This window comes from Lepidochelys kempii, chromosome 3 (genome assembly GCF_965140285.1).
Source record: "Lepidochelys kempii isolate rLepKem1 chromosome 3, rLepKem1.hap1, whole genome shotgun sequence".
Lineage (NCBI taxonomy): Eukaryota > Metazoa > Chordata > Testudines > Cheloniidae > Lepidochelys > Lepidochelys kempii.
The window spans coordinates 76445795-76461250 of record NC_136382.1 but is presented as its reverse complement, the minus strand read 5'-3'; the positions used below and the strand labels follow the sequence as shown (position 1 = coordinate 76461250).

The 15456-nt window shown below is 42.5% G+C and overlaps 1 protein-coding gene and 1 long non-coding RNA gene across 6 annotated transcripts in view; one reads left to right on the top strand and one right to left on the bottom strand.

The window, feature by feature from the left end:
* LOC140908877 (uncharacterized) overlaps positions 1-4076 on the bottom strand; it is an 18616-nt gene extending 14540 nt beyond the window's left edge. Inside the window, exon 1 of the long non-coding RNA XR_012158006.2 lies at positions 1645-4076. This is a non-coding gene — a long non-coding RNA (uncharacterized LOC140908877). The remainder of the gene's footprint in view (positions 1-1644) is intronic.
* The window catches only part of PNISR (PNN interacting serine and arginine rich protein), a 35831-nt gene continuing 23376 nt past the window's right edge, over positions 3002-15456 (top strand). The window contains exons 1-3 of one of the 5 annotated variants that reach the window (XM_073336837.2): positions 3002-3136; positions 12536-12642; positions 14650-14835. In XM_073336837.2, the coding sequence (XP_073192938.1) occupies positions 12555-12642; positions 14650-14835 (274 nt within the window). In that variant the 5' untranslated portion in view covers positions 3002-3136; positions 12536-12554. Of the gene's footprint in view, positions 3137-4219; positions 4365-10446; positions 12643-14649; positions 14836-15456 lie in introns of those variants that run through there. The other 4 variants (XM_073336836.2, XM_073336840.2, XM_073336838.2 and 1 more) reach the window with 4 other exon arrangements.

Below are 15456 nucleotides of genomic sequence, written 5' to 3'. Positions count from 1 at the left end.
CCTCCTCCTTGTCTCCAGCCTGCCTTGACTCCCCAGTATCTGGTTTTTGTCAGTCTCTAACTCCCTGTCTCTTGGCCTTGGTGTGAGGCCTCCCATCCTGATAATAAAAGTTACTGATGCATGGCTTTAGGACCATGCTGCGTAATTAACATACTGGTATAGCACGAGGAATGCACCAAGCAGGGATAGGTGGTAGATAAGACAAGGGTTTGTTTATTGGCTAAGGTTTCCGATGCACGAGGGCAACATGCTTTGCTAAAAGGTATATAACCTTTGTATAATCTGCATTCAGGGTCCCCTCCTGGCTAGCAGGGGGGCACCACACTCGAGCATAATAAACGTAGTGTCTTTTGGGAACTCTGCAGTTGTGGACTTTATTTCTGTGCCTCAGCCTAGATTCGAACTGTGCGTGACCTATCAGGTATAATTCGCAGCATTGGTGTGCGTGACCTATCAGGTATAATTCGTAGCACTTGTGTGCGTGTCCTACAAGGTGTAATTCGTAGCACTTGTGAGCGTGTCCTACCAGGTGTAATTTGCAGCAGTTGTGTGCGTGTCCTACCAGGTGTAATTCGTAACACCAAGATGGCCCTGACTACAGACACTCACAGGGCTATGGGATCATCAGCTAAAACTTCAGATAGAGGTAAGAAAGGAGCATCACTCCTTTAGAAAACATTGAGGCACATCCCAGCTAGTTGACCCAAGCAAATAGAGAATGAAATCGCTTCTTCACTCACAGTCTAAGGGGATTTCACAGCCCGAAAAGGGTACTGCTGTAGCCCAAAGGGAGCATGGTACCAGACTCTTGGCATGTCTCATGGTACTAATTGCATCTGATACCAAATCTGCAGTACCAATGATTCATCCAACACCAGTTACTTTGGCACTAACCATTACAGCACAGTCAGCCCCCCCACTGCTATTTGCAGTACCAGGGTGGTATGTATAGTGAAGAACTTGCTCAAAAAAGCAGTGGATGTAAAGAAGATCCATATTTGGCACTACTCAACTATAGAGCTACATTATTGCAACGTGGAAGTAGTCTACAACAGAAGTATAAATACTTGATTACCAGATGTGGGACAAAAACAAAGGTGGACTAAGGAGACTGTGATAGCGAGAAAAAGACTGGAAAAGTACAATTGGACAAAATATTGTAACCCTTCTGCCCGTCAGAGTTGGCAGCAACAAGGGCCGGGTTCAATATCTAGGGGTTCCATTCCAATAACACAATGCAAACCGGCTCGAGCCCCCACCCAGTGACCTGGGACAAATATATACCACCCCTGCTGGGCGCCTCCAAGAGGCAATACTTCCCCTCTCGCAAGCACATAGTCTGAGTGTAGCAAAAGTCTTTTAATAACAGAGAGAAACAATGTGGCATTATGTTGGGGAAACACCACCAACAGGATTCATAACACAACCCATGAGCAAAAACAACCCCACCCCAGGCAAATTGGGGCATGCCCTTTTCCCTTTGGTTCTTGAGTCCAGCAGCCCCAAATCACCCAAAGTCCCAAAAGTCCAATGCCCCAAAAGTCTCTGTCCCTGGTCAGGGCAGCCCCAGAGTTCGAAAGTTTATCGGCGGAGCTTTACCTCCCAACCTGGGTGGAAATGGGACGGGGGTAAGAGGCACCTTACGTGATCTGAAGCTGACCGCCCCATAGCGGCGCTCCGCTCCGCCAGCCGCCCCACAAAACTCCTTCGCTCAGCTGCACTCCGCTCCGCCAGCCGCCCCACGAACTCCTTCGCTCAGCTGCGCTCCGCTCCGCCAGCCACCCCACGAACTCCTTCGCTCAGCTGCGCTCCGCTCCGCCAGCCGCCCCACGAACTCCTTCGCTCAGCTGCGCTCCGCTCCACCATATATCTTCAGGCTCCCCCACTACTTAACACAACACTCAGTGATTTCAGCTCTTAGGTGAATTCAGCTTATAGTAGGGGAGCCCCAGTGCTGGTGCACTGTCAGCCCAAAGTGAGCTCAGCAGCCTATAACTAGACTTCTAATGAAATCAAAATTAGCTCTGATATTCCACAGTGGAGAGAGGAGGAAGTGCAATCAGCATGTAAGGCCCTCACCAAGGGGCCCATGCTACTAAGTATTAATACTTGTCCCCAGCCTCTCTCCATTCACACAGTTTTGGAACCCATGACCCTTGCCTAGCGAGTGCTACTTAGTTGATGGTGAATCCCTCCATCATAACAAAAGGCCACGTACAGTTCCAAGCACAGTTCCCATAATCAGGGTAATAACAATTTATTCTTCCTGCCCCAATAACAGAGACACTGGGGATCCCACAGCAGCCAAAGTGACCATTTGGGCAGCTATGGTCTCATTCTAGGCGTGGTGGGTGTGCCTATGCAAATGAGATCAGCCCCTGAAGTTCTTTTCCACAACTTGCCACACCTCACCACCAGATGTCAGGGTGGAGCTCATCCTGACACTGCTTACAATATAAAGGAGTAAGACATCTTCCACAGTTAAAAAACAAAGACTGTGTGAGAATTTGGGAAGATGAGCACTGGCCAGTCAAAGCTATAGTGATGAAAAGAGGAGTCACCTCACTTATACTCACTGATCATAGATGAAGGCAAAATCTTACATGGGAATGTGCTTGAGTTTCCCCCTGACACCTTAGCCAAGATAAGAGAAACGAGAGCAGATGCATAAGGTGAAAATATTTCACAAACTGCCCCTATTATTTCATGAGACTGAACAGTTTCTTACAAACAAAGACTTGTCTAAAGATGGTTTGCAATACAGCATCTCAGGAAGACTTCTGAAACACGTTAACAACTGCTCAAGACATGGCTGTGTTTAAGCAACTTGAAGGATTGTTGTTAGTTATTGTATTTATCATTTATAGTCTTTTGATTTAATAATGTTTTAGCTCAAAACAGGAAGATAGGATGTAGAATAAGTCCTCAGGAAGTGCAGACACGTCCCACTTCCTGTGCACTCTAGATGCAGTCCTTGGTTTCCAGCATCGCACTGCTGGAGCAGAACAGGACTATCACAACCTGCAGCTCTGCAGAATAGCAGAACATTTAGATACCTCACTTCTGTACATAGACGTCAGCTTGAAACTGGTCAGCTCATCAGTAAGATACTACAGAGGAGGAGATTGTAGGAGAGGTATAGCTTGTGATGAGGGACTGGCTATGGGCATGGGTTGTGGCAAGAGCATGTGTGGCTATAGGGGAAGATATAGGTTATGGGTGTCTGGGTGTAGGAAGAGTAGGGGTTGTTTGTGTGTGTGTGTATAGATGTGTATCTAGAAGAGGATGAATTGTGGTGAATGTGTGCAGGGATGTGTTTTTGTGTCGAGAAGGATACAGGACATAGCAAGAGGTCTGTGTGTGTAGGGGGAAGAGTATGGAATCAGACAAGAGGTGTGTCTGTTCAGGGAAGGGGTTGGGAATGTGTATATGTAGGAGGGAGCAGAGTGGTAGGGGTGGATGCATGGGGGTATGAGGTGTGTGAGTAGAGGATAGGATAGAGATTTTGGTGGGGGATGGAGGGGGTCTGTATGGTACAGGTTGTGGGGTGTGTGTGAGAGGGGCAATACAGGTTGGGGTGGAGTGTGTGTGTGTGAAGGATGAGGACTGTGGGAGAAGGGGAGGGTACAGCGTGGGGTGGCGTAGGGTGTGGGTTGTGACAGGAAGGGGTTGCGGTGGGGTTTGGGGAGCAGGGGAGGGGTTGTGCTGGTGGGGTGTATGGGCGGAGTGGGGGTAGGGTACAAGTTATGGTGTGAGGGCTGGCGGGTGGGCTGTGGGTTGCGTGTGAGAGAGGGGAGGTGCGGCACAGGTTGGGAGGAGGGTGACGGGGTAGGAAAGCCGTGGGTGGTTGCGAAGGGAGGGGCTACGAGCGGGCCGAGGTGAGACTCCGGGGGCTGGCAAGGTTCCCCGCCGCAGCCTGTGCTATCGGAGCTCAAGGTACCTTCCGTCACCCAGCGGCAGCTCCGCGGTCTCTGCTGAAGCCACAGAGGCTTCCCCGCCCCAAGGGCTAGGTTGAAATCGGTGCAGTCGCCCTCGCTAAAGATGGCGGCGGCTGACGCTTGGGTCTTGCCCTTGCTAAAGATGGCTGCAATCGAGGCGGCAGCGCGCTTCCCCTCAGTAAAAGGGCGATTGGTGGGAAGTCGCTCACGACCACTCTATTGCCCACATTTAAGATGGCGGCCGAGAGCGTTCACGCTGTCCTGGAAGGGGTCACCTCAGTGACGCAAATTTCACTACCGGGTGAACGCCAGCGGGCGCCATATTGTCTTGTTCGTGAAGACGAGGAGTACAGGGAGAGGAAGCGGCGGTGGTGAAGGAGACGAAGCGGCGCCGCCTGTGACCGGTGGGGGGCGGAGAGGGGGCATGTAAGTAACGGGGCGCGAAGCGCTCATCGCGGTGACTGGGGGGCTGAAGCGACCGGCATCCCCGCCCCGCTGAGCCTGGGGGGAGGGGCTGGAGGGCGCTCGGCGCTGTTGCCGGGGCCGCTCGCTGTGTGAGGCGCTGGATGGGCAGCGCGAGCCTCCCTCCGCCCCTGGGGAGAGATTTATGTTCCCGATGAGAGGGAGGGCATCTCCCGCCCCCGTGGCGGTTGGCACTTGCGCATGCGCTGCGCGAGGGAGCTGGCGTACAATCGAGGTGACTGGAGAGAGTGGCCCCCGTTTCTCGTGGTGCGCATGCGCTGCTGTCCTAGGGGGTACCCAAGAGACTGATGGAGACGGGTCTCCTGACCCCATATTGCGCATGCGTAAGTGGTCAACTCCAGCAGAACCCAATGGGCTGGAGCGCGTAGTCCACGCTGCTTTTCGAGCAGGAAGGGAAGCTCTTTGTTGAGGTCTCTGCCATGTGCCCATGGGTGTGGGAGACCTGCCTATTGTGTCTAGGGCTGCCCAACTTTTGGGACTTTGCCTGCGACAATGCTGTTAAACAGTCTCTGAAAACCAGTTGAGCCACCCTGGGTGGGTGGTTACTAGGTTTGCATACACCGACCTGCTCTGTGTTTAGGTCGTAGTGACGATTATATCATTGGGGTAACTTAGGCAGTGCCTTGTTCAGGTACAAGAAAGTTTTAGTGGTAACAAGGATAGGTTCATGATCTGCCTGATGGATGTGCACAAGCCGCTCTTTAAACTCCAAAAAGAAGGATTCTTCAGCTGCTAGCATTGTAATACTTGTTGACACAGTGAAGTGGTGCTGATTCTGTGTGCTAGTGACCAGGGCATGAATACCTATGAGCCAGGTTTTTGCAGTAACAACGTTAGGATTCTGTAACTGTTAAATTACCAGGATACCTCTTTTAAATACTTAATGTGAAATAAATATATGTTGGATTGCACAGCATGTGTGATGATCATTCCACTGGGGAGCTCCTAAGGGGTAGCATTACCAATATTATCATTTACAAAATGCCTACACTTAATTGAACAGCTCAGCAGAGATGGGACGTTTCTAAACACCTTCTTAATCAGAGCTCAAGTTTTCAATCCTTACTCCTGTTAAGTGAGTAATACTTATACAAGCAGTTCCATGGAGTTCAATGGGACTGCTTGTATGAGTAGATACTACTTTCTGTGAATAAGGGATTGGGCCCATAATTATGTAGATACTGTTCTACCTAAAACTTTGACCTGTCTAACTTAGGGAAATTTAACTTCGTAGCCTGTCGTGTATTATTTCTTTTCTTCTGTTAAGGGGGGGTCTCAAGCAGGTTAGGCCTTTGGTTAGGGGGTCTCAAGCAGGTTACGCCTTTGGTTAGGCTCATCAAAATAAGATATTGTGGGGGCAGGTGCTTGCAGCTTCGTTCTCCTTTCATGGCTGGCAAGTCAGGTATGGATTCATAAGGTTGCCATTGACAACAGGTTACACTTTGCAGTGCGTCTTTGGATGGGTTTTACTTGGCTAGAGAAATAAATATAATGGAAGAGTCACCTTCCCTGATGCACAGACATTACTTATGTATCATATACCTCATCAGTGTGCTTGGTTTCTATAGAAAACAAATCATTCAGGAAGGATGTTACAGTCTAATGTAGACTGACAGTACTATTCAGGCACACAATATATTGGATGATCATTTGAAAAATCCAGTGCCAGTCCTGTTAGTTGGGGTGGCTTGATTTCATTTCTTTGTGCACCCATCAGTTCTTTCCTGAATGTATTCTAAATTCAGTAGAATTGACCATGATTTTAAAAAATATTTTTTCTCATGTAAATGTAAAATATGGTAACACCCATTTTTTCATGTTCTGTGTGTATATAAATCTCCCCACTGTATTTTCCACGGTATGCATCCGATGAAGTGAGCTGTAGCTCACGAAAGCTCATGCTCTAATAAATTGGTTAGTCTCTAAGGTGCCACAAGTCCTCCTTTTCTTTTTGCGAATACAGACTAACACGGCTGTTACTCTGAAACCAGTCCATCAGCTGTTTCTGTATATGATATCAATGTAATCTTCTATATGAAGATAATTTTAAAAATAGCTTTGGTATATTTGTTACATTAGTCACAGATTTGTGAGATTATGTGATTCACAAACAGGTGAAGCAGAATAAAATATGACAGGTTATGGTGTCTTGGATGTACCTGAGCGTGTTTTGTCTTTATCTTTCCAAACATCCGAAAGTGCATATAAGACGCTGCAGTTGCCCATTTTTTGCCTATTGTGCTTCTTAAAGTTTCTTTCTGGCTCAGTTCATTATGCAAGTATAAGTTTGAAATAACAGAAGACTAAAGTTTTATCCCTTCAGATTATTCTTTCAGTACAGGCGTTTTTATAACAATTTTTCAGTTAAATTTACCTCTGTTCAACCTGCTTCATTCCAGTGGGTAGTAATGTAAATGTTTCTCAGAACTGCTGATTCTTGAAGACTGTTACAGGTGCTAAACAAGCCACACATTACAATTTGTCATTTATTTGTCCTTTATTTTGTATCGTCAGTACATATTTGGAAGGCCTGTATTCCGTGCTTTGACAAAGGCACATTGAGAAGAATGGTTAAAGTAGACTTCAGATACTAAGACCTAATGCAGTTAGGCCTAACTGTAAGGGCCATAATGATAAGTAACTGAGATAAAAATGCATTAGGTTTTGCTCTGATTTGCTGACAGAAGCTGTAGAAATAATTGTATTCTGAAAGAAGTTGGCATTTGAAAGAAATTATAAATATATGATACTTCTGACTATCTTAGGTATAAGGCAGATACCACAGTAACTAAGCATTAAATAACTTTAGCAACTTAGAAATACTACTCATGTTAGCACTGAAGCCTTTGGCCAACTAAAAATGGGTTGGGTGACAAAGAGTAACTCCCAAGATAATTATATTAACTCAGTCCAAACTCACTTTGCAAAGATTTCATACTAAAGGCCACCAAATACAGTAATATATTTAGTATCCTTTTTTTTTTTTTTTTCCAAATGAAATAAGGGAAACTGGTGCTTTTACCTATTGTTATCTGAATGTATAGCATATTTGGGCACACATTACAAATGCACAAGAAGAGATTCTGTTGCAGGGACAAGGAGGGAAGCAAAAAGAACAAATGTATGTTTTCTGAGAGAAGTGGGAAATATATATAAAATAAGGATATTGTGACTGACTACTGTTCTTGGCTGTGGCTGAAGAGTGCACGCTGCTATTTGAGGGGTTATGTATAGATACCTTTTAAGTAACCTTTGTGCTTCCCTCTGTCCTGGGCTGGCTCTGTACTGGGTCAGCCCCCACTGTAAATTATACTAGTTGCCCTTGGCTCCAAGAGTCTGTTATAGCTGTTGGGATCACTGGACCATGCCATTACACCAGCTCTACAGCAGCAGAAGGTCCTCCTACAAAATGTTGATTCTCTCATTGGCATCTGCTTCAACATTAGGCCTTTTTTTGTGTGGGTGGCATGGCACAACACAGCTCTACTATAGGGGGAAATCTGGGCCAGTATTTTAAAGAATAACACACACAAGCACTATTACAGAGAATGTTACAAGACTGTTTATATTATTCTGTGACCTCCTATTAATTGTTAAATTGTCTGTAACAGGAAAATATGTACAAGTAAAAAAAAAAAAAGGGTAATCTGAATTCATTAGGTACCTTTCTTTCTTGTAGTCAAGTCTGTATAGCAAGAAAACGAAATTAGGTTCTTGTTCCCTCTTTGGTAAACAGAGTTTTAATAGGTTCCAGTTTTCTGGTCTGACATAGGGGAATAAGGAAACAATTCTTAGAGCTCTGATAAAGTTGTCTTTTGTTTATTCCTGGCATGCAAGAGCAAGGAAATACAAAAGAGAGAGAGCTAATTTCACTGGTAGGTGAAACAGCCAGAAATGAAACTACCACAACTTTGTGTTTGAGTGTGTGTTGATTTCCCCTTCCAGGTAGACACATATGAATTTAACATTCTTTTCTGAATCTTTATACCCAGTTATGCCTTTTAAATTATATTCATTGATGAGATCAGAGTCATACCCTCTTCCCGTTCGCTAAATGCCAAACTGACATACCACTCTGTTGGAGGGGAGGTGTCTTGCTTAACATTTGAATCCAGCCAGCAGGAGAGATGTTCAGCTTTCTCAAGCTCCCAGATTCTGTTTGTATACTGAACTGTATTTTCCAGCATTTCTTTCCGTCTCAAAGGGGCTCCACCATCTCTTCTAGAACCTCCCACAACTCTTACTGACTCAGTGTCCTAGTGACTTTTCATTAGTGAGAAGTGGATTTGGATCTGTCCAAGTGCTACCCAAAGGGGCTCTACCTCTGTGGTGCCACCAACATAGGAAAAGACGGGCAAAGCAAAGTCCCAACAGTTTATCTTTTGTGTGGCAGTACTCCCATTAGGCACCAGGCTAGCCTTAGCAATACAGTTTTTAATCAGCTCATCATCTAGCACCTTAATTTCATAGGTGTCTTTCTTATATCTCTGTAAGTTGGACTCTATATTCTACAGCCTCAGCTCATTGCTGCCCGCATGTGTCAGTTGTTAATTTGAAGAAAAGGGTGTCAACTTTCGGATGCATCAAGGTGCCTTACACCCTGTCAGTTATTATGTGGAGACACTTCTCAGTTCTCTAGGATCAATTTTTTCAATTTATTTTGGAGAGCACTAAATTGGTGATCCTGACAGGGAAAAACACAAGTATAGTGTCTGTTATTTATTACTTATGAGACAAAATAAATCTGCCTTCACATTCTAGTTATACCTTTCACCATGAAGTTTGGGTAGATAAGTGTTCTTTATGGTCTGTTATGGATAAAACAGATAACTTGTTCAAATTAATTAACTACTAGCTTTGAATCTTGAAACTTTACAGCTTCACAGAATTACTAGGTCTTACAAAATGCTGGCACCAGAGGACTCTCCTACACTGTTGTGATCCTCCCATGGCCAGCCATGCTGGCTTGAGGACCATAGTGTCCCAGTGGTGAATTTGTAAAGCAGCCAACCCACACAGAGGATCTGGACTAAAAGACTTCCGTTTTCTCTTGGGAAAGATAAGATAAGATTCTCCTAAGAGAAAACTGTATTCTTTTTCTGTCCAGATTGTCTGTGTTGGGTGGCTGCTTTACAGATTTGCAGCTGGAGCCCCCCTTTCCCAAACCAGGGGCTGACAGCCCCAGCTGTGAGCCAGGCTGGGACGCAATTTCATAGCTGGGAGCCTACCAGCCGTGAAATTGACAGTCTTGTCAGTCTCATGGTTTCACATTTCCTCTTTGGCTCCTACTGTCAGGGCTGGGTTCACCTAGCTGCCTCCCAGTGAGGCATTGGGGGTGGGGGAGGACAACCTGGGCAGTGGCTGGGCTTGGGCTCTCTTCTCCCCCCCTCTTCCCCCAATCCCTCACTGAGAGGAGGTGGCAGGGCTTTGGGCTGTCAGCCAGCAGGCAAAGTAAGTCATGCAGTGTCTACTCTGACTATGTGTTGTCCTAACTACATTGACCTAAACACTATGCCTCTCACAGTAGTGGAGTTATTGGGTCAAGGTAGTAGGTGGCTTACATTGGCGGAAGCACCATTCTAGTGTAGACATGTAATTAGGTCGACGTAGGCTGCCTTATGTTGACCTAACTCTAGCGTAGACCAGGCTTGAGACCATCACTCTCCAAGAGTTAAAATCTTGTGAGATTCTATTGTTAGTGAAGCAGAATTACAAGTTATGTAATTTTCTCTTTGGCGATACCATCATTGCAAAATTCTCATTCGGAGGAAAGGTTTCAAACCTCCAGTATGAGATTGGTCTCATGATAGGAAGCAGAGATGCAAGAATGAGAATCCTGTCAGAATATCTTCTTTAGAGAGGCAGAATTAAAAGTGAGTGAGTTTACCATCATGGCATGCAAAACGGAGATTGATTATGAAGTCTGGTTATTCTGTTTAAATCCAATAATAAAGGGCATGTTTTCTTAATTCTACACTTATAAGTTCCTGTCACCGTATCTACTGCCTTGTGTACTTCACTGCAGCACTCTTTGTTAGAAATATTGATACTCTTTAATGTTGCAGTATCATTTTCTTGGCCATCAAAGGAGTGCATAAGAGCTATCTCTCTGTCTACTGACTGAGGTTCGAGGGTTACTCAATAAAACCAAACTGTGTAAATGGAATAGTCCCTTCAATAGTAAGGTTAAATAGTCTGTACATCCTCCTACGCCACTGGGCACTGTTGGGGCTTATGTACCACGGAGCTATCTGTGGTATTTTAAAATTATGCTGTCTCTTTAAATTGTTACAAAGATCTTCTAATAACAACATTAGCCCATTCATTTAGCACGTTACCTGCTTATGTTGTCAAAGAATAAACCAAAGAGTAGGGCTTCATATGTAGCCCATTTCTAGCAGCATTGAGCATCCACTTCTGACAGCTTCTTATTTCAGTGTAAAATTGTTAATAACATTCTGGAATCTTAGTCTTAATGTGTCTGCTTGAGATACCCAGAAAAAATATTTGGGAATGAACAATTAGGGATGTAACAGATAATTAGATCTTATTGGTTGAGCATTAATCAGAATGCATTTTGAGTATTCATGTTGTCAGTTGCGTGTCATTTATGTACATGAATCCTGAGTGCCAGGGTGTGATAGCATTAATGTCTGTTTATATTCTGAGACTAGTGGTGGAGTATTAGTAGGCCTTTTGGCTAAGATCATGTGTTTAAGGCCTTGTCTACATTAGGAAAGTATAGATTGGTGTAACTACATTGATCAATAGTTACACTAATACGTCCTTCCATTTGTTTGTCACGTGACATTCCTACGGCAACTTGCAGTATTTGCTTATGTGGCAGAGTAACAATGGGAGTATTGAAATATATATTTTATCTTTTCTTACTGTAATATAAAAACCAGAAATCAAGACAGCTGTCATCATGTGACCAGTCAGTTCTTTGGAGTCTGCTGGATCTTCACAATTAGAAGATGTGAAGATCACTGAAAAAACAAACTTAACTGTGTACATTTTCTTTGTTGCTTCGGAATGAAGGCACAGTTGTAAAGTTACTGTAATCCATATCTGCAGTCTAATACAAACACTCCCTTAAGCATAAGGCAGACCTTGCAAGATTATTTTAAATGTAACTTTTTCCATCTTTCTACTGATACAAAACAAAGCGGGCTGCTTAGTTATAGATCAAGACGCTACTGACTTGTGCTCTGACTTTGTGCTCTTCGGTGTCTGTATATCCTAAACTGGTGCCATTGAGTAGTATGATACCTTAATGTAACAATGAAACTTCTTTCACCACCTTTTTGTTGCAGGATAAAACAAAGAAGTAAAATAAATTTATGCTGATAATCCCTATGATAATCTCAAAATTGAACTGGTCTTGTTAAAAGCCTACAAAGTTTGTTTCACAGCTTCCAAGAGGATTGCATCTTTTTTTACCTGTACCATATTCATGTAATTATATACAACACATTTTGGCCCCACTCCCACAAGCCGATCTATGTGAGTAGAGCCTGATGCCTGTGTGGAACCCCAGTAAAGTCTGTACAGATCAGCTTTCAGGATCAGGGCCTTTCTTTGTCTCTTGATAACAGCATTGTTTGTAGGTTGTATAGAAAAATACCTTTCTCCACAAGATATGCTGTCTATATAATAATATCTGTTTTAAAGAACACAGAATTGCATCAGTTGGATAATATTGTTCTAGTTATAAAAATAACTCCTTAAATGTTAAGTTGTAAACTAATATTTACTTTCTTTAAATTGCTTGTAGACCTCTGTCATGTAAATTTATCTTAAGAAACTTATTGCCACATCTTGCATATCATTTTGTAATTTATTAAATTCTTTATGAAAATTTTGGGGAAGGAATATTAGTTTTTCAGAAGTCATACAATGTTGAGTTTAAACAGTGCACAGCTGTTTTTAATAACCTCTTTCAGTTGATGTTTTGAACAGTTAGCATTTTCCTCCAGCTAAAAATATTAAACCAATATTGCTATGTCAGCTTGGTTTTCCAGGAGTTAAATGTCTCTGTGTAATAGGTTCAAGTATGTAAAGTTTCCTGAGTATCAGTTCAAATGTAAAACCATTATTTTTATTAAATGTAGAATATATAAAGAATTAAAGATGTGGGATCAAGGTGGACAGCCTTGGCAGCAATGGCCTTTGAACCAGCAACAGTGGATGCAGTCCTTCCAGCATCAGCAAGATCCAAGTAAGTAAATAACAAGATTTGTGCTATCAAAATACAATTTAATTTATCTTTTGTAATCTGAATTTTAGTCCCTGGATTACAGCATGACTATGGTTACTCCTTTCTTATACCAGTTATTGAGCAATTGTATTTCTGATGCTCTTCTGAACCATCACAATTCTTAGGCACAGCGATGCTTACAGTGTTTGTTTTCCCCCCACACCCGTTGATTTTTAATATGTACAGTACGAGTAAGTGAATTGATTTGTCTTGGGTTGGTAAACTATCAACAGACTATAATCTATTCCCAACAGTTAGTCTGCTTTATTTGTTCTTGATTTTTGTTGCCTTAGTGATTCTTGATAGCTTTTGGCCTTTCTTTTCAGAAACATTGGCTTTTGGCTAAGCTGAGTTATGAGAAACCTTGTATTTGAGAATGCCAGCTTTACTAGGAAATGCCTGTATGGTAAAGTGTGCATGCAGATGTGTTTAAAAATCACTTCAGTGAAATCTGTTTTTGTGTAGATGGATATATTATTTATTTTGGTTACAGTAATGTGAATGGTGTGAAAGATGCTTTTCAAACACATAAGATGGTCCTTGCCCAACTAGGGTACGCAGAATGCTGGCAGACACATGTCTTTAGTTCTGTGTTTTTTGTCTGTTGCATAAACTATTCTACCTAGAGATTATATGCTGACTTTATGATGTCTAATACTTATTATGACAGTATCTTTGTGAATGGATGGGTTTGTGATAATTCACCAGTGGTGTAACCCCAAACAAGTTATTTTCCCTCCTGTTCTTATAAAGATAAATTGCATAACAGAGGTGAGGTAACATACAGGAGGGGAAAGATGGTCTTGTGGTACATGCAGAGGACTAGTGACTCAGAGACATGGAGTTTTATTTAAATATTTACCACTAACAAGTTCCTTAACCTTTCTGTGTTTGTGTTTCTATAAAATGTGAATATTTACAGCTGCCTAACTGGGAACTTGACAGTAAATTCATTAATATTTATAAAGTGCTTTTCAGATGTAAAGCACTATATAATTTTTAAAATAATGGTTTTTAGCATTCTGCAGAACTAAAACTGATACAGATGAGAATTGTAGAAAATGAGAAGTGCTCAAAATACACGTGGAGGCAAAAGGTTATTACGACTAAACACAAGTTATGTCCTCCATAAATAATAACACAGCAGTATATGACAGCAAATTCATGAAAAATGGAAAATCTGCATTTAAACTAGATGATTAGCAAATGGAACTCTGTGCTCCTGTTTGTACACATCTGTACACAGATCACCTATATCAGGAGTAATTAATGTATAGTTATTCACTTTGAAGTATGTTGTACCTGTTGCCTACTGTTCTTGGCACACTTCCATTTGCTTCTATTTCCTGTGCTAGTCTCTTGCTTTAATGCAAGGTGTGATGGTGGGAGAAAAAATGTGGAACAAAAAAGTAACAAGTCCAATCTCAAAGCAGAACAGACAGTAGTTAAGAAAACATTATGGGAGAATAGACCAGGTAAAATGAGGAGTGACAGAGAAAAGGGAACAAAAAAGGAGTAGGAACTCAAAAGACAATTATAAGAAAATAAAAGATCATTTTAACACACACTACAAAATATGTTCTCTAACTATAAATTTTCCTTAAACTTAACTTCACTAAGTTTAGAATTTACAGTTTACATCTTTTTAAAATCTGAATTTGTATTCTTCACTCTCAACAAGAATACAACTACCATCCATTCAAGTAATGATAGGAAAACTAAAACAGTATGTATAGTATACATGTAGAGAAACTCCACTGCAACAGTATGCACGTACACGTTGACAAATTTGCAGTCGACAATAAAAATGTAATTAATTACATGCAACGAGTCAGCTGCAAGGTAATTGTTGTAGATAAATAAAGTGATTCTTCTGTTGAGAGAATATATGTATATCTCACTAATAGAATTGAATTTTGGAAGTTTAAATACTGAAATGGTAAAGTTTTTTTCTTAATTTTGTTTTAGGCCAGATTGATTGGGCTGCATTAGCTCAGGCATGGATTGCCCAACGGGAAGCCTCGGGGCAGCAGAGTGTGGTGGAACAACAAGGAATGATGCCAAATGGACAGGATATTTCCGGAATAGAGCCTGGTCCAAACAACCATGGTAATTTTCAAGGGGATCCCAACTTCAACAGAATGTGGCAGCCAGGTTTGTCTTTTTCTATTCCCCCCCGCCCCCATCCCTCCCATATTTTAATTCTTTATTCGGTAATTTGGTGAATATGTATTTATATTATGCACTGTTTCTCTATTTTGTGTGTGTGTGTGTCACCCTCCCCATTGCATCATTCACTTACTTCTGACAACATGATCTCTACACTCAACAAATAGCTGGTTCAGGGATGGGAAAGAGTACAGTCATGAAGATTTTACAGCACAATCTAGTCATTTGTAATTTTCGTAGGCACCAGGTTGTGTGTGTGTGTGTGTGTGTGTATGTATGTATGTGTGTATATATATAAAGTCTTTGGGTTTGTCTTTGAATTTTAATATAGGAAGGTGAACGCATGTGTTTGGTTTTTCCCCCGTGAGATTCAGTTACTTGTTTCATTTCTTATTCCCAGGTCGGTAGGAGCTGGAGCATTGAAGGGCACACTATGCTCTTGAGGAAGAGAGCACCTATTGTCACTCTGTTGCAACCCTTGTAGCTGTTTTGGGCAATGTTTTTGACAGGTTATGGAATGAGTTCTGCCAGCACTTAGCTGGTAGGATGCTTGCAGTGGTGTTTTTTCAAGGCACAACAGCTTGGAGACCAGAAAGGGCAGAGGTC